Below are 20,374 nucleotides of genomic sequence, written 5' to 3'. Positions count from 1 at the left end.
TTTCAGAAAACTATGAGACAGTCAAGTGGTGATTTGGGTTAAAAAAAAAACTAAATTAAAATAAAACTTGAAAACTGAATATCTTTTTTTAAAAGATATAAATTTATTTTAAAAAAATCGTCCATTTATTTAAATGTGTTTTTTTTTATGTTTCAGTATTTCTGTGTTGGTCAAAAGAAATTCTTTTTGACAATCAGTACAGAAAAAATGGCGATGTTGACTCGACTTGCTTTCTTCGTTCTCTGCATTTCCTGCAATCAAAAATGTCAGTTTTATATTTTAACAGAATCCCATCAAATCTTTAGAACTATGATTCAGTTTTGTAATAATTTTTGTTTTTTAGAAACTTAATTCTATATTGAATTTTTTTTTTAAAGAAATTGTTTTAGTCTAATGTTATTGCTTTTTTTATTTCAAATATTATCATTATTAGTAGCAGATAATAAATTTTTAAAATATTCAATGTGTAAGTCACATAGTTATTAGAAAAATAAATATGGGTTATTTTTATGATAAGAGTAGATTAAAGAAATTAAACAAACAAACAAAAAAGAAACAAAGTTAAATTGTTAATAAAACATTTACCTGATCTATGAGTGTTGAGTTCACAAATTGCTTCATATTGCTTTTAATTTTGAATATGATTATTAAAAATATTTAATGTGCCAAATCACATAGTTGTGAGAAAAACAAATATGAGTTGTTTTATTTATTAATTAGAGTAAAGGCATTAGGCAATAAACATTTACCTGTTCTATGAATGGTCGGTTCACAAATTGCTTCATGTTGCTGTTTGGTCAAAAAACAGTTGAAAACAATTGTGTTACATTTCGGGCAAATCCAGGTTTGTTGCATTGAACTGATTTGCTGTTCACTTGCAAAATTATTCTTTAAACTGGATGAAGTGGAGAGATAAAAATAGACCATTTTAAAAGGCAACATTTTCTATCTATTGCTCAAATTAAAAAAATATTAAAACCCCAAACAAGTAGTTGACTTACAGTGATTTTTTTCTTGCACGTATCCCATGATGCTATAATACATTTTCATTTTATATAATATTCAATTTTTGGAGTGAGTATCCAAAGATTAACATTGATTGTAAGAGAAGGGTTTGAGTATAGTGGCATTCATTGGAATAAATTTTGGTAAATTTATAATCTTCAAGCTCTCAAGATACACCCAACGTTTTTTTTCGAGAATCAATATATGTCCCTGTGCATTCCTACTTCAAGCCTTGAACCATTAAGATTTCTATTTTTATTTAAGTTTTAAATAAAATATAATTCCTTTTTGTGGATGTAAAACACAAATGCAGACTTTACAATAATGTTATACTTGCTTGGATTCAAATGAAGTATATTATATGTTCCGAATAGTTTTGCAACATTTATGGGAGGGGAGGTCTATCTCTATTTTCAGATTATAAATCCAATAAAATAAAGTTTTTTTTTTTTTTTTGACACAAATATATACATAGCCAAATAATGTACTTTTAGAATATATTTGTTTACAGGTTTTATCTCCCAAACCGTAGGAGGATTTCATGAACAAATAGGAAATATAATTTTATTAAAGACTTCAATTGGAAGTATTTCCTGTTATTTTTACAAACCATGAGGAATTAGTTTTAACATATAAATGAAATGAAACTTTGCATAATTCTTTATTCTGAAAAATAACATCAACAAAATCTTGGAATTTCTTTACCAGTTGTAAACAATGAAATCCTTCACAATGACTCCTCCTTTCGTGGGATGTGGCTGATAATTGTCAGTTGATTTCATCAGTTTCGCAAACTCTATATCTGCTCCTTTAAAATGTAATAAAAAATAAATCATTTCTGATGGATTAAGATATTCATATAAAATGTTTGGTTTGGACACAGCTGCTATAATAAGGATATTGAGCAACTCCCAGAAAAGAACGGAAGCCCCACCAAATATTTCGGCAGCCTGTGCGCTGGAACCCTTTTCCCCTTAAAAAAAAAAAAAAAAATGAATGAAAACAACTTTTCTTTCACTCAAAATAGCAGCGAGTGCAACTGCAAAAAAAAAAAAATTAGCTGTGGTAGGCAGGCTCGAACCAGATGAGGGGAGAAACATTTCTGGCAAACGCTTTTGCCCATCGGACCATGACGACTTATGACACTGCAAAATAATGTTTTTTAAGCATACTTTCAGTTTGCTACACATGTATGACTTGTGAAAATGGCATCGCGAAAAGTGATCCTCCTTGCAAGAAATGGTTCAGTTGACCACCACAGAATTAATTTTTTTCTAATCTTCAGATATTATGCATCCAAGGGATCACTCTTTCAGATGGTACCGGTTTCGACTCAGTCTGATGTGGCTGACGAAAGTTTTTAGCAGACATACAAACAAATAAACTGACGTTTGTGATTTATAATAGACTAGCGGAGGTACCCAGCTTCGTCTGGGTGAAGAGAGGTGGTATAGTAAGGCTATTGAGCAACCCTCCACTAAAAAAAAAATGTTTTCATCAAAATAGCAGTAAGTACCTGTGCGAGCACAAAAAAAAATTAGCCGCAGTAGGCAGGCAGGCTCTAACTTGTAATGTGAAAGAGGAAAAGGTGGGGGAAAAAAAAAAAAAAAAAAAATCAAATACGTTAACTGTCTTGGCCTCAGCAACTTATAGCATTTTATAAACATATGTTGAGATTGGTAGGCATATGACTTATAAAAAATGTTGACGCAAAAAGTGACTCCCTCCTTGCAAAAAAACAGGCCAGTTGACCAGTACAGAATTAATCTTTTTGGTCAATTTTTAGATATTTTTTATCCGAGCGATCTTTCTAATGATACCAATTTTGTCACGGTCAAATGCATCTGTCAAAAGTTTTTGGCAGACATACAAATACACACAGACATACCATAAACAAATTTTCCTTTTTACATAATAGACTAGCCTGAGTGCATGTGAGGGTGTTGTTTGATTGTGAAAAAAAAATTTAGTAGTAAGCAGGCTGGAGCACGTAACGCAGAGAAGGAAAAGGAGGTGAAAAAAGCAAACGGTTTTATCGATGCACCCACTGCGATTTTGACGTCACAGGCGCTCGAAATAACCTATTTTATACGACGTCGTTGACACAAGGTTTGAATGACTTACAAAAATCATGAAAAAAGTGACCCCCCCCCCTTGTAGTTGAGGGTTAAAGAATGAATGCTTTTGGTCAATTTTCCAATATTTGTTGTTTGAGTGACTAAGCTTTAAAACAATACTGATTTTGTCACGTTCTGACACGTCTGTCAGAAGCTTTTGGCAGACACACACGCATACACATTTTGCCTTTTCTATTATAGACTACGGAGTTACTCAGTGTTGCCCGGGTGTGTAGAGGTGCCCCGAAACAACAGTAGGCAGCTTGGTGGAGAGAGGTGTTAATAATAAAAGTGGTAGTAGCGGGAGTGCCTGGGAGGGAATCAAAACAACAGTAGGCAGCCCAGGTGAAGAGAGTTTTTAAAAATAAAAAAGTAGTAGGCAGGCAGGCTCGAACCCGTAACGCGAAGGATAAAAGAAGATGAAAAAACCTAACATCTTAGCCGATGCGTCTATCGTAAAACTGGAAGTTGCAAGCGTGGGAATTAAGGGTAGTTAATTGAAAAGGGGCAATGACTTGCAAAAATGTTGGAGAAAAAAACAACCTTTCCTTGTAGAAAACTGCTCAGTTGAGGGTGGTGGCAAATTTTTTGATATTTGTTGTTCAAGATGCCGAACTTTGAAATGATACCAATTTTGTCACATTCTCACATGTCCGGCGGAAGTTTTTCGAGACATACAAATGCACACACATTTTGCCTTTTACATAATCGATGAGTTTATAATGAATACTAAAAAGATTGCTTTATTTTGTCTTGAATTTTAATTTTTACATAATCAATGAGTTTGTAATGAATACTAAAAAGATTACTCTATTTTGTCTTGAATTTTTATTTTAGAATAACAATTTCATATTTTTAGATCAACAGTATTTTGTAAATACTTACCACTTTCAGATGGTCCAACATATAAATCTTTTACCTCTGCTTTCATTATTCGACGGATCGAATACATTATTTTTCTTTTAAGAAATTCAGCAAGGTTTTCAGCAAGGTCACGTTCAAGTTTTTTTCCATCTTCAACAGATATTGCAGAATCTTCTTTTGATTGGTTATTTTTTTCTGAAAAAGAAAATATGCTTAATCAGATAAAATTTTTATTTTAAATACATGTAAAAATGTTAATTTATAAAAGCAAAATATTTATTTGCATTCACAAAAGATTCTAACAAAAAGTCTTAAGTGCTGATGATATCCCAACGACTAACAATATCTATGGCCATTTAATCTAACTAAAATGAAATCCCGAAAAAATTGTTGCAATGTTGCTGACTGTAAAGTTGGTTGAAGGTATTTACGTTGAAAGGGACACAAGTGCTATGAGTTCGTCAGACTACATTTCATTAAAGTATTTGTAAAACAAGCAAAGGGATGGAACATTTTAGCAAAAGGACATATGGGTTCGGACTTGGTAGAGAGTGTGGGGCCGATTAGATTTGGACCCTGTCAAAGAGGCTAATGGTTGGTGCACCAGCCCAGATGTGGCAAGAAATATTCCATGCATGAGTGAATGGTGGATTTGTAGAGATATAGGATACTGACAGTTGTGAGAAATTTTCTAATCTTGTAGAGGGAGCCCACTTTCTTTGCAGCAGCAGACTTGGCAGTATCTTCTATATATTGTTTCCAGTCATATTAAGCATTAATGGTAAGTTAATGATTTAAAAAGCTGGACTGCTATTAGACATGACAATCAATGTTTGAAAAGGTTTCTTATAATTGTTAAAGGAAAGGAGCTTTTGATAGATTGTTATGAAGATCAGGAATAATAAGCATCCAAGTATCCACTCCTGGGACACACCTGCTTTAATATCATGTTGCTTAAATGAGCGGCCATCAAGGATGTTTGTTTTATTTGAGAAAGATCTTATTATATTAAACTAGTAGGCTGCCCGGCATTACACTGTTGTAAAATATGCTTAAATATGATATTTTGATTAATGCTGTAGCAGCATTATTGGACCCAATATAGTAAGGATTTAAAAGGAAAAAAACGACTTGTGCGCCACCACCAAGAATCAAAACCAAAACGTTTAGCTTATGATTTACTTTTTCCTTTTGATGTTAATGCCTGAGCTATGAAAACATATTTGTTGCAAGGCTAAAAATTAAAACATGAACCAATAGCTATTACGTTATGCATGCATATTCATAATGCTGTCGTTTGACCTTCACCTGGCAAATTTCATTTTTTTAATTTTCACATTTTTGCACCGATTTTCCCTGACTAACACCCAATTATAAAGTTTCACAGGGGTTTGAATTAAATTTCACATCTGTAGACCAAAAACTGACAGAGGCGTTTGGTAGGTAAAATTTTTAAACAAATATATATACGCATACATAAATATATAAAAAGACGTTTGCGTTTACTATAAGCTTTTTACGCAAATATTGCGCAAGTATAAATCATGTAGAATATCTGCATGAATATAATTACATGTAAGTTAACTAAAGCTGATCATCCCATAAGAAAACTGAAAAAACTAATAGGGAATTAATTAAAATGAATGTTTAAAAGAATATGCAAATTAACTAGATCTTTTGCAGATGAATGCAATTCTATGACCCATAAATAACAAAGGTGTATTTTTTTTTTTAAATAAATAGAAAAAGGGTTGTTAATATAAATATCAATACACACAAAAAAAAATTATAGGAGTATAGATATTCGTCCAGTAATACTGTATGAATTGATTTTCATAAGTACGGCACACTCACGTTGTCACACCGGTTCTCGCCAAATCACCGAAGTTAAGCAACGTTGAGCCTGGCCAGTACCAGATGAGTGACCATTTGGGAAGGCTAGGCGCTGTATGTATCTTCTGGGAAGGTTGAGCGTGGGGCCAGCACCCTCACCCTGTAAAAAGAACTCAGTCGCTACAAAAGCATCTACAAAGTTGTAGATGGCCTATGCCCCATAGGGGCTCAAGGTTATGGTGGATGGTGATGATTTTCATAAACCTCTATGTCAGATCCTGTTAAATGCTTTCTGCTTTTTTATGTTTATATTTAACTTCATGAAACCCTAACCCTTTCAATGTCACATATGTCTACTAGTATTTGAATAAATTGATAACATTAAGATACCTTACAAAAAAAGAGTTTCAGATTAAGGAAATATTTTTAAAAGTTAATTGAAATCAGATATTTTCTAAAATACAACAAATCATAAAATTTTACCTTGAAGTCTTGACATAATTAAATCCTGCCATATTGACCTAAGGTTGATAGCACTGAGCAAGATTTCCTGGCCTTCTTCTGCTTTAGCAAATGTCAATTCTAACCAACCATCGCATACCATTCTGAAAAAACAAAGACATTCAACATCAAAACTTATAGGTCCTTGTAAGAATATTATTCAACCCAATTTAAAAATAATCCCTTTTATATATATTTATATATATATATATAAATTCGTATTCCTGTCTGTTTGTTTGTTTGTTCGTTCACAATTTGATAATATATACAAAACGTGTTTTACTTTAATCTTTCATTTATTTCTATATATAGTACGATACTTGGAAAAATATACAATTAAGAGATCACCTTATTTGCATATGACATGAAGAAAAATTGATTTTATTAAATAGCGGAATCTTAGTTAATGTTTTTAGCAAGAGAATTATTTTAAGTATTCCATTTAAAATTGTTAGTTAATAAATTTTAAACAATTATATTGATAATATATTTAATTTATTTTGGAATTAATATTTCCAACACCAAACTTTTTTTAAAACATTTTTAGAGTTATTTGATACTATCCATAAAAAAAACAAAAAAACAAATGTTTACCAAATATCATTTGGTGATTTCATTAAGTTTTTAGCTGGAAAAATAATTCTGTGTAGATAGAAAAAAATGTTTGGCTTTCATTGTTTTTTTAAATATTCAAAAAAAAAAACACGAAAAAAACTGAAAAGATTTCATTTGTTCGTTTTATTTTATTCCTTACGGCAATTGGTAAATTTTTACCACGTAATTTAGTGTCGTTTAATACCTGAAAAAAATGAAGATCTACTGCCCTCCCTTTAAATTCCACAATTTACACTTTTTTTTACGTGTTAATTTCATCGATTACAAACTTAATTTTCTAATTAAAAAGGTAACTTTATACAACGTGATCCACCGCCGTTTAACCCCTAAAATAATGGAGATCTACTTTTTTTCAGCCTAATACATTTAAACAGCCTTTATAAATATTATGAGAAGAAATTTTGAAAAAAAAAAATAATAGTAAAATAACATGTTAGAGTGGGGGATCACTTTTCTATATAACTTTAACGTAAAATGAACAACCACTTTTTGGCCACCAAGCGTTCAATGAGACATGTCACCTCTAGCATTTTTTCAAGTTTGACGATTGAAGGGGACGGCAAAATCTGAAAAATACAATTTGTTTTTTTCTTGTGGGGGGGGGGGGGGAATTACATTGGAAATATAAAATAATGATAAATTTAATTATTTTTTATGAGACCATTCTCTACTTTTGTTACATGATAAGGGCTGTCCCCTTTTCATGTAAGTATAAAAATGGAGAATTTAGTTTAAAATGAAAATGAAAGAGCATAGGCGAAATTCGAACCTCGTAATCTAGTTTAGAAATAGATTACGTGTGAGAATTTAAAAATGTAAAACAAAACATTTGTTTAGAAATAGATAAATATTTCAAGAAAAGAACGTGAGCTGTCAAGTTTATTATGAAATTTTAAATTGAAAGAATGCAGCTTATAAGATAATGTTTTAACATATTGAATATAGGTTAAAATTCCTTTTGTAGAAATAGGAAAAGTTTGGACACGTATGTCCAGGAAACGTGAAAGAATGCACATGTTTTAACATGTGTATGACGTCACGGAAAATAGAAAGTTCTAGAATAGAGAAAAACTTTAGTTAGAAACAGTCAGTGAGAAAACTCAGGGACAGTCAGACGTCTGGAAGCGAGTCGTCACTTCAAGAAAAAATGTGAGACTTTGAATTCTTGGTGATGGAACGGCCGGTCGTGAAGAATAAACCATTATGTGTTTTGTAAAGCTCGTCTTGTGTCTTATGTTTCTTATACAAAAGTAAAGTCCAATTGTATTATATATTTGTGTTATATGTATTTACATACACGTCTCAACATCATCATGTCTACAAAATGTCCGAACTGTCTGAACACTATATCCCTTCACTCTAAGAGCTCTCCTTCTCCTCCATTCTACACAAGAAAAGAATGAACAGTTGTAAAATAAATATAAGAATCTCTCCTAACATGAACAATCCTTCTAAGCATCTCTTCCTAAGACTCTCTCTTTTAAGAAGACCCCCTATATGTAACACTTTCACCTAACAATTTATTAAACAAAATATCATAAAACGATAAATAAAAAGCAAATTGAAAAGCCCCCCCCCTAAAAAAGCAAATCTAAAATTTCCTTTATTTACAAAAAAAAAAGCCAGCAAAAAAAGTGTAGTTTAGCGGCGTAAATTATTTGACAGCCAAAAAATAAATAAAAACTATTTTTATAAAAAGCATTATTAGACCCAAAGGCTGAAAAAAAACAAAAAAATTAATTTTTATCATTTTTTATTAGACTAAATGTGTACTCCTTACACGCTTAAAATTTGGCCTTTTTTAGGTTTGGCAGATTGGCTTTTTTAAGGCCAAATTTGGCCTTTTTACATTCTTTCATTACAAAAAATATGGCAGCCAAAAACATAGTTCATGAAAGAGCTTAAAAAGGCCAATCTGCCAAACCTTAGAAAGGACAAATTTTAAAAGCAATATAGCGGCCTTGAATAATAAATATAAATGATAAAAAAATAATAAAAATTAAATTTTTTTCTGGTTTTATTTCAGCCTTTGGGTCTAACAATGTGTTTTATATAAAAATAAATAGTTTTATACTTTTTTTTTTTTTGTCTGGCAAATAAATTACGCCGCTAAACTACACATTTACCAAAATAAAAAATAAATGCACACATTAATGTTTATAAGCGTTATTTTTTATGTGAGTTTTATTAGGACAGTGATTCCTTCTGATGAAATATCTGGTGGAGAGAGTATCAGATACTTCTTTGTGGAGACGATTATATTTACATGTTTTTATCCGTTCTTTTATTTTTGAAATTGTTGTGGGGGTATCCACGTTATCCATGATGAAAATGATTAGTATAGCAGGCGTGTTTCAAACGAAACTTCATGTCAACCCAGGCAATGCCAGGTACCCATGCTAGTGTATGTATATATATATATATATATATATATATATATATATATATATATATATATATTGTTTTAACAAAATTAAGGCAACAAAGATTGGATTGCTAGCAACAAGTAGTGTATATATGTTCGTTACAATTGTTTCGCAACCATTTGGAGAATTTCAAACCTTATATCATTTGAAAATATTCATAAGAACGGCCTCTCTTCAGACGTTGAGAAAAACACTTTTTTAATGAACAATATGGAATCCACTTCCCTTTTAAGGAAAACTATGTGATAAAAAATTTACCTACATTTCTTGCTTCAGAGATTTTTCCGTTTTCGGTTGGTTGAGGATTTTATTTATATATATATATATATATATATATATATATATATATAATAAAATAGGAAAGATTATCCCCTCCTCCCGGAAAAAAACATAGCTTTGCAAACGCAGATGCTACATATAAATTCAATATAGCCGGACTACTAGCCAATTTGTAGTTGTAGGTTTTGCACATATTATCATTCGCTTACAACTGTTATCATGCAATCTTATATTATCTCCTAGGAGACTCCTGTTCCTTTTCTCAACATAACTGGGAACATTTCTAGATTGGGCAACATTATTAACACAAGTTTTGTCCGTGTTCAGTTCTTATTGCTATACATTCAACATTCTTTCACCTGCAAAGCTTACAGACAATTTCATTGGCTGTTCGCATACATTCACGAAGAATAGAGGTATATTGGAATAAGGCATTTTCAAACAGTTAACAACAACAACTTTCGCAAAATAAACAACACACCTTCAGTTGTTTTCTTTTTTAAAGATTCCATGATTTTTTCATGCATCATCGAAGACAAACAATGATTCTTCATGTACATAATGATTACTTTTTAATTTCGTATGCTTTCTATCTATAAGTACATTTTGTTGACATCGGTAAATAGAGAGAAGTGCTTTCCTTTTATATTTCTTTCAGCGGAAATTGCTTCTTATCATTTTCTTTGTTATAGTTGACTACTGGCATACTTTTTTCCATGAAAATAGAAACATACGAATGTTGATTTAAGAATGAAAACACTGAACCAGAGCTTAACACTGAAACAAAATAAATAACAAAATAAGTACTTTCCTTTCTTTCCAAATTAATAACAAAACACTAAAACACTAAACTTTTTCTTTTGGACATATTTGCTAGAGTTCTTTTTTCTTTTGTTTTTTAACGCATACCTGATTATTATTCAACAGACATCAACACAATGAACTGAAAACTGAAACAAAAAAATTAGTAAATAAAATATGTACAACTAAAATAATAAAAAAATATTTTGCTTCATTTTGTTTTGCTTTTTAATATTTTCACGTTTTTTTGAAAAATTTTTTTAATTGCTGAAAGTGTTTTCACTATTGTTTCTGCGGTGATTCGTCCCTAGTAAACCAATACTCAACCTTGCCTTTCATTTTGTTTTCTGGGGCTTCATTTAACTTCATAACCACTTCAGAAAACGAAACCAAAATACTTCAGTCTAGAAGGATTTCTTCTTCACTGAAAAATGCTAGAACTATTATTTTAGACCTGTTTAACATGCTTTCTAAGATTTCTTTTTATTTGCGGGGCTTCGTTTCTTAACATAGACTACCTCATAAAAATAAAACAAAACAAAATTACCACAGTACAGAAGGATTTCTTCTTCATTGAAAGACAACAGAACCAATGGTAATAGGATTGATTAATGTGCTTTTTATCATTGCATTTTATTAGCAAGATGGGGCTTGATTTCTTAACTTATCCACTATATAATATAAACAAAACAAAAAACAATTACCTCAGTCTATAAGGTAGATCTCCATTGCAAATACATGAGAACCAGTTGTTTCAAGATTGATTAAAACGTGTCTTCGTTAACATTCTTTAGTTATTGCTTTCCTCAGTCTACAATAATGCGATAATTATAGTTTGATTTGTTTTTGAGGGGGAAGAGTTCTTTCAACGAATCTTATTTTCCATTTCAATTTATATAAATTCATTCAACAATCAAAAACTAGTAGGGTCACCTGACGTTGCCTGGCAGCATGGATAACAAGATAGAAGAGTTAAGAAAACCGTGTTTAAAACTTCTTTCTCTCTACTGCTCTTTCTAATCACCCCCCTCCCTCTTTCGCTGGCAATTGAAAGAAAGAAAAAGAAAGAAAGCAAGAAGGCTCATTGACTGTTTGATCTAGTTTCAATATCTGTATATCTCTACTCTTATATAAAAGGAACTTTGTGTGTGTGTGTGTGTGTGTGTGTGTGTGTGTGTGTGTGTGTGTGTCTGTGCGAGTTTGTTCCCTCTGTTGACTCTGAAACCAATGATCCAATTTTTTAAAAATTTAATGCGAAAGTACTTGATATGTCTGGGAGTATTCTTACATAGGTTTTATATTAAAATGCGCCCAATAAGTATAAAAAAATCCGAGAAGTCTGATTTTGACCAACGTTTATAAAAACACTAAAAAATAGTCATTAACTTTTTTATATATTTAGTAAATATATTTGAGAAACCTAATATAATAAGTGCATTTGAGAAGTTTTATCACTGTACAAGCAGAAAGGCCCAACCAATCAGCTGTAGATTCTTTTATAAGACAAGTGTGCGTTTGAAATAAATGTAGGGGGAGTCCTTAATTAGAGCAATCAATCGAGTTGATTAAAAAATGAGCAGTTTGACTGATTTTGATGACAATAAAAGCATGGGAGGGTGGAACATTTGTCGAACTGCATTTGATCGCAGACAACATCGGTTCTCCCTGTTAGGATTTGATTATTACAACATTTGTACTTTACTATAACCCGACGGCCAGGTCATAGAGTCAGAAGGTACCAGGTTTGTGTGCCTTGTGTAATTTCTTTACTTTTAGTTGGATGCATATGCACACATGCAAGAATTATTGCCTTTACAGAGTAAAAGTACAAAGAATTGAACGTTTATAATCATCATCTGCTGGTTGAAACACACCTTCTTATACTGTCCAGATTTCATCTAACTCTGAAGTCTTCAGATCTAAGTCTATAAGTCACATTACACATTCATTGTATCTTTTTCATATCATGTCTTTCCATGCAACACATGTTCTCAACACACACCAACCAGGTTTCACTTCTATACATCATCACACATGCCTGATACACTTTCCTTGGTGGTAATTTTTTTTTAAACTAAAAACAATTTTTACATGAATGGAATTTAAATTCGTAATTGTGTATTAAATTTTTTAAATGAACACTTAAATCAATAGAATTCTATTCTTGTGTTGGGAGGGTTTGATTTTTAGTTTTTATTCCTCATTTTTATGAATGTCAATTTATTTCATTCAATTACAATTAATTCATTTATTTTAAGCTTTATACTTATTTAATCAATTATTTAATTTTTTTAAATAAATGTAAACTTTTTTTCATAATTTAAAAGCAATTTTTTGAAAAATAAAATAAAAATAAGCATAAATTAATTTTAATTTATATTTTTCTCATCAGTAAAGAGTTTATCAAAAATATTTTTTCCTTATTAAATGCTTATTTATTAAAATAAATAATTATTTTTGTATTTGGTTTTTAAGATAAAGAAAAGCAGTGAAAACTGAATTTTTTAATTCAGTTTTCACTGCTTTTCTTTATCTTAAAAACCAAATACTTTAAAACAATAACTTTAAAAAATGATTAAGAAAATGGAAAATGCATTACATTCTTCAATGTACAAAAATGTTTTTTTTTAAGTTTTGGTGATTAGAAATTAAAAAAAAATTTTCAGAATTAATCTGAATACAATTTGATAAATTGAAAATATTTTCACTGATTAAAATTGTGAAAATAATCATTCTATTTTTTTTTAAATATTTTAGATTACAACTAAATATACTTAGATTTGTCAAATATATTTACTAAATATATAAAATTTAATGACTATTTTTTAGTGTTTTTATAAAATATGGAAATCAGACAAAACAATCTTCACATTAAAAGAAATCTCATAGTTGTAGAATTTAGTTTTTTGTTAATTCACAAAACTAAATTAACCTTTGAATTTTATTGTTTATCAATCACTTTGGGAAATTTAAACAAATATTCATGTTGATTCAATAAATTAAAATATGAAAATTGACACTAATTTTGTATGAATTTTTTGAACTAATGTTCTCATCTTAAGTTTTAAAATAAAACTGTAGTGTTGTTTCCTTCAAGGTGACACTTTTATCGTTCCACTCTGTACATACTTAATTGCCATGTTGAAAATAGTAATATATCAAATTACAAAAATTTGTATAACTTTTTAGCTGAATATAATCTCTAATCTTCTTCAAGTGTATCTTGTTAAACTTGGGAATCTTTCTGCTGAACTCGGAAATCTACATGGAATTTTGAATGGAACTCTTTATTTAATTCACAGTTCCATGTGTGAAAGTTTTAAATAATTCATAATTGTATTGTTTGTATCAGCTGCACTAACGACTGAATCTTCCAGAAAAAAAAGTCACTTACAACTGAAGTTCATCTAGTACTTTATCCTTTAAGCAACGTATCTTTGTGCAAGAACATTGATATTTTTGTTTCAAAAAACAAGTAGTTGTATTAGTATCAACTGCACTGATGATTGAACATTCAATTTTACTTGTGTACGAACCCGTTGCATAACAAATAAAGTACTAGATATTATTTGTCTTTTGAAACAATAATGTCAATAAATAACGTTCTTCTGTTTATTGTTCTACTGTTTATTGTTCTACTGTTTATTGAAGTGGAATTTAAAGATTCTGTGGTGCCTGTTAAGATAGAATCAAGACATTGATTTTTTTTTTTAATAATGTCGATTTAAGCAAAAACAATATCACATACTTAATTGTCATGTCAAAAATAGCATTATGTCCAAAAGATACGGAAATTCATTGAGTAGAAAGTTATTTATAGTTAAAAATAATTTATCTGGGAAAATTGGATAAAATAGCATTTTCCTGAGATGTTATAAAGTAGGTAGTGAAGAGTTCACAGACGGGACATAACTCGGAATGAATATTTTAGATTACACTGTAATGCCTTCTCACATTTGTAGCCATGTGATAGACATTTTTTTTACTCAATGAATTTTCATAATTTTTGGATATATTACTATTTTCAACATGACAATTAAGTATCTACAGGGTGGAACAATAAAAGTGTTGTCCTAAAGAAAACAACACTACAGCTTAATTTTAAACTTTTATTCAAAAAATCAATTCAGGTAAGTTGATTATGTAAGTAGAGCTGACATCTATTCAATGTAACCACCTTCAGCCTCAATCACTGCCTTAATATGGATCCGGAACTTCGAGCATGCCTTTTCTACAAGCGCTGGCAGGAGCTCGGTGAATACTTGACGAATGGCGGCGATCAGGCTTTGGTGTTGTACAAGATCATGTTGGTGATGTTCTTGACGTATAATCAAACGAAGTAGTCCAGTGAGTTCAGGTCAGGGGAGGAAGGAGGTCAGTGAGAGAAGAGTATAAAGTCATAGTACTCCTTTTGAAGCCAAGACCGATGCCTGCTACCACAGTCAAGGTTTGCTTGTGGCAACCTGATTGCACCAGGGGATCACTACCTTCTTCAGCACATCCAGGTACACTTTCAAGCCATCTTCAAAGATGTGAGGTGGCATGATGTGACCCTCATTTGAAACCCCACCAAAGACCATAACCGTAGCCGGAAACTTTGTTTTCATCACCCTGAGTATGTCCCTGTTATTCATGGCAACCAGCGATGCATTCTGAGGATGCTGGCAATGATCCTGTTGTCATAACCTGAATCAGTAGAGAGCATGTTGTATAGTAGTGCATCTTCGATCTCGCTCATTGAAAATTGTGTCACTTTCAAATATGATAGAAGGCTCCTATCGCTCTTGGGATTTGTACAAAATTGGCCAATCTACAACAAAAAAACAAAAACCGGTTTTCATCAAACAGAAATGGAATCATGTTGTCTTTTCTAGTGCAACAATTTTATTGTTCTATCCTGTAATATTTTGTGTAAAACAACATATTCAAAAAAAATCAATCTGCCGACTCTTAAGAAGCACCAATTCTGTTTTATAAATACTTTGCCTAAATTTACATCATTATTTACTTACATCTAATAACTATTTTATCAAATATATGTAATCAAACGAAGCTAGTATTGATTAGATAATCAAATTCAAAATAGAAGATGAAGAATTTAATATATGATGACAATATCACAAAGACTTAGACTAAAATATCACAAAGACTTAGACTAAAATATCAGACTTACGCTAAAAATGCACACATTAAACAGACTAGCATTAAGTACTATTACCCAATTTGTATATTTATAAAAGAAAATTTCAATTTATTGCAAAACAAATGCTAAAAAATTGTGACAATTCTCCTTGGATTGCTGTAAAATCAGATGTTGGAAAATTAATAAAAAACTTACCTTGTACAATTTATATTCGTATCGAGCATATTGCAGAATAATAATAATGTCTCCATTGCTGGCACTCTCATTGTATTGATCAGGTATGGTTTATTTGTCTCAAGAATTGATCTGAGGAAAGATAAGTGTTTTCTGTTAATAACATATGCAGAGTTGCATAACATTTATGAAAACAAGAAACATGACAAATTTGTAATATTCTTTTGTAAATAAATTTCAAACTTCAAAATTATTTCCTTCATTTAAAATAGTAAATAGTGCTTCTCTATATATGAGGTGCCTCCAATAAGTTTCCAGACTTTTTTACACAAACATCTTAAATTGTCGCAGACTTTGGAAAATTCAGTATGTTATTGCTATACATCTTATGAGATGACTGACCAATTTTTATGATTTCAGGTTCAAATGAACAGCTACAACAGAAATTGGAATACACCCTACTAAAGCCTGATTGTCACAGCTGGTGAATTTCAAAAATGTCATCTGGACATAAGGACACTTTAGAAGAACGATATGCAATAAAATTCTGTTTTAAACTTGAAAAAATGCCACAAAAACGTATGGCATGCTTCAGACTGATTTTGGACCATCTTGTATGAATCGAGCATCAGTTTTTGAGTGGCATAAGAGATTCTAGGAAGGCAGGGAGTCTGTGAGAGATGATGAGAGGTGTGAGAGGAGTAAGGAAGTCAAAACATCAGAGTTGATTGGCCAAATAAAGAATTTCATGGATAAGGACCGTCATGTGTCTATAGAGACAATAAGTGCCCAGTTTGATGTCAGTGTGGGAACTGTACACACAATTATTTGTAAGGAGCTAAAGATGCGGTAGATTTACATGAATTTTGTCCTAAGGATGCTCAGAGAAGATCAGAGGAAAGACGTTGTCATGACCAAGATGGGCATCAAAACAGTTCCTCACCCTCCCTATAATTCAGACCTTGCTCCCTGTGACTTTTGGTTATTCCCTAAGCTCAAGGAAAACCTTAGAGGTTGTCGCTATGAGACAATTGAGGAGATGAAAGAGGAAGTAACGAAGGTTATTAACACACTCACACAAGAGAACTTCCATGGGGCCTTCCAGAAGTTGTTTGAACGGTACAACAAGTGCATTGCAGCTGGAGGAGATTACTTCAAAGGGGACTAGAATTTCATGGGTGTACTATAAATAAAAGTGCCCATGAGAAAAAAGGATACTCTTGCATAATTTGACCCAAATTCTCGTGAATTACCGTCAAGCATGGATCGGGCGAGACCGGCAATTATTGTGTCAGCCGAGCGTTGTTCAAAATTGTTGAAACGCTAACCCAACTTTTTAAAAAGGGGTGGGTATGTGAAAAAGAAACCATTTTTTAAATTTGATTATGCAGTTTTGTTAAAGAACGCATACATATATACATATAAATAAATATACATATAAAGAAACATACATGCAATATGTACCCGTTTAAAAAAGTTTTTTTTGTTTTTTTTTTTTAAACAAGCAAAAAAATATGACATTTTTGATAAATAAGAAAGAAAACTAATGTGCACAAAAAAATAAAAGTCAATTGTAATTTATGCGCACCTTAAAATAAGCATGCAAAAAGTATTTGTCGAAAAGAAAAATCGCACAGAAAATGTTTGCAAAAAAAAAATAAAATGATGCAAAAACTATTTGTCAAAAAGGAAATTTACAAAGAAAAGGTTTAAAAAAAATGACTTTTTTTATTTCAGTAAAAGTATTAGTTACGCATTAGTAGGTTAAAGTGTTACTACAAACAAAATGGATGCAGTTTAATGTCTTGCGCAGGACTAATTTTTTTTTTCACGGGCCTGTATGTACATAAATTTCTATATATTAAAAAAAATACAAAAAAATTAGTCCCGGGCAAGATGTTAAACTGCATCCATTTTGTTTGTATAAACACTTTAACCTACTAATGCGTAACTAATACTTTTACTGAAAAAAAAAACAAAACTTTTTTTAAACGGGTACGTATTGCATGTATGTTTGTCATTTTCTCTTGCATACAGACATCACAGTTGAAGTTTTTTGATGTTTGTATTTTCATTCCATTAACTACAGTCGGCAACCTTTTGATATCAGGAATATTGCAGTGTCCAAGAATTTTATGCCATGTCTGTAGATCATGGCAGGCGGTTGTCGATGGGACTATGTTATTTAAATAATATAGTCTTCCATTTTCTTTAATGTCGAATACAGTTCCATTCGAGTACACCAGTTTTGATTTATAGGGGCTAAAGTTTATATTTGCACCTTGTTTAGTGGCAGCTTGTACAGAAAATATATTTTGTTTAAATTTTGGGATTAGAAGAGCGTTTTCTAGAATACAGAAACATACTTCGCCTCTTTTCAAAATGATATAATTTACTCGACTCCCATCAGCTAGTTCTACAAAATGATTTTGTGGCTTAAAGTTGGGATCAAAATTGATAAAATCAGATTCTTTTGTAATCACATGTGCCGTGGCACCACAATCGACAAGAAAATTATTATTGTTTGTAGAAGCGTTAAACTTCCATACAAATAAGAATGTATGTTTGCTAACGGAACTCTCCACATTTTTAATGGAGTCGCCATTTTGAGTCCTATATCTACATTGGAAACTCTTGTGATTAGGTCGTCCACAATTATAGCAAATAATTTGTGTACTTTTCTTACGAGAAAAATTGTTTTTGGCAAAGTTGCGGTTTTTATTCCCGGCATGGGTATAATTTAATTTTGGTGTTTTTATGTGTGTATTTTTAAATTTCATGATATTCGTTTTTTTGTGATCATTTTTTCAGTTTCCTCGTAACTTCTGAGTGCTACCTTAAATTGGCTAAAAGTCATGGGTTTTTCTTTCTGGGTTATCACGGTGGTAAATAGCTTGAAATCACTCAGTAATCACTTAAGGACCATGGAAATTAACAGACTGTCACTTATAACTTCACCAGACATTTTTAAAGAATTTGCAGTGGTTTCAGCTCTTACAATACAGTAATGGTTTCGGCTTCCATTCGTTTTAGAGAGCTCAGTTTAGTATATAAAGAAATAATTTTGGGTTTTCCTTTCGATAAATAATGCTCTCTCAATATGTTCAATGCTTTGCAACCATCGTCCAGGGCTTCTCTCATTACCAGTGATAGACTTTGGTCATCTAAGCACTGTATTAATTCCGCAAAGAGAGTTGCATTCTTTTCAATGAAGTCGGGGTCGTTTCTGTTTTCAAGTTGAGTTTGAAGTACTTTGTGTAGCTTTTGAATTCATAGATATCCGAGAAATTTTACTTGCCACAATTCAAATTTTGATTCGGATCCTTCAAAATAAAGATGCACACTGGGCCCATAACCTCTAGAAGTGTAAGCCATGTTTAGTTTCAGAACAGTTTCCGATGGTTTGTTATTCTACACAAGTCCTGGTCCTGAGAGATGACTGGTTTGCAGTAGACAGTTCCACAGAGCAAAATATTATTACCATGTCAAGACGGAAAAAACATATGCGGAATTGCTACAGAAAGGTTTAAGATTTATGGAGCAATTCTGGTTTCTGATTGGTTGGTAGCAGAATGTGAATTAATTCGATTTGTCAGTTCCTAGCAGCATCGTTTATAAATAGAATCGCCCGACTGTGCGAGATGAGACCCCATAATTCAAAAATATTGTAACATGTTTTAAAACGATTGTAATTTAAATTATTTGATAGATAGAGTGATATATATATATAGAGAGAGAGAGTAAAATATGACGATATATTAATAATGATTAAGCTACAGAGGTGTCCATGTTTCATCCCTACAAGGAATCATCAGGTAATGTATATAAATTGTTTATCCGCATGGTGCTTAGTCTAGCTAACTAACCAATCAAAGTCATTATTTCTATCCAATTGTTGAGCTTATTTCAAACAAAGGCCCAGCAGATTTTTACTTGACATTGTTTTGTTTGGGTGCAAGATACATCTGAAGAAGGTCGGAACGAGTCATTGTGTAAATAACACTCCAGATGAGAACAGAATTATCCAAAAAATTCAAAAACATTAAAATTTAATTATTTGTAAAAGAGTTTTAAAGAAAAAATTGGGAACAATCATTATAAAACAATTTAAAATCGAGTCTCATATTTTAACTTTTAAAATTCAAGTTTGAAAAAAAAAATGAATCGAAAATGAAACTCATATAATCTTTTGGAAGAAAATGAGGATGAGATCTTCTACTTACACATAGGATAATAATTCATGTTTTGAACTCATAATTCCTTTGCGGCCAGCAATTTCAGTTGAATCATTGTCAGGTAATTGAAGAAGATCAGGTTTAGTGAAAAAAACACTGGTTGGGTGCAACAGAAGAAACCCTTTAGTCTGAAATACAAAACAAACATTGGCAGCAAAACATCATAAAAACATTAATGAATAAAAAACATTAATGAATAAAAAACAGAAACTGGAGTAGAAACATGAGCACAAAATATTTGCTTGGATTTTGTTTACAATTGAATAAGCTAAGAAAAAAGTTACCAGAATTACTAATATAAAATTATTTGGAAAATTAGTGATGCACATGAAAAATTTTTTTTTTAAAAATAACTCAATAACAGCATACACAAACATAGCT

General features: G+C 31.2%; 1 protein-coding gene across 2 annotated transcripts in view; it reads right to left on the bottom strand.

Moving 5' to 3' along the window:
- Positions 1 to 83: 83 nt before the first annotated feature.
- Positions 84 to 20,374, bottom strand: part of LOC145249647 (putative ATP-dependent RNA helicase DHX34) — a 150,681-nt gene continuing 130,390 nt past the window's right edge. For both annotated transcript variants that reach the window (XM_080111412.1, XM_080111413.1), the window contains exons 23-29: positions 19,982 to 20,121; positions 15,780 to 15,890; positions 6,303 to 6,424; positions 4,008 to 4,181; positions 1,711 to 1,813; positions 750 to 895; positions 84 to 251 (exon numbers count right to left, since the gene is read on the bottom strand). In XM_080111412.1, the coding sequence (XP_079967538.1) occupies positions 130 to 251; positions 750 to 895; positions 1,711 to 1,813; positions 4,008 to 4,181; positions 6,303 to 6,424; positions 15,780 to 15,890; positions 19,982 to 20,121 (918 nt within the window). In that variant the 3' untranslated portion in view covers positions 84 to 129. The remainder of the gene's footprint in view (positions 252 to 749; positions 896 to 1,710; positions 1,814 to 4,007; positions 4,182 to 6,302; positions 6,425 to 15,779; positions 15,891 to 19,981; positions 20,122 to 20,374) is intronic.

This window comes from Euprymna scolopes, chromosome 28 (assembly GCF_053919585.1).
Source record: "Euprymna scolopes isolate OS-2025 chromosome 28, ASM5391958v1, whole genome shotgun sequence".
NCBI classification, from domain to species: Eukaryota; Metazoa; Mollusca; class Cephalopoda; order Sepiida; family Sepiolidae; genus Euprymna; species Euprymna scolopes.
The sequence above is the reverse complement of the archived record's forward strand: the minus strand, read 5'-3'. Positions and strand labels throughout refer to the sequence as shown.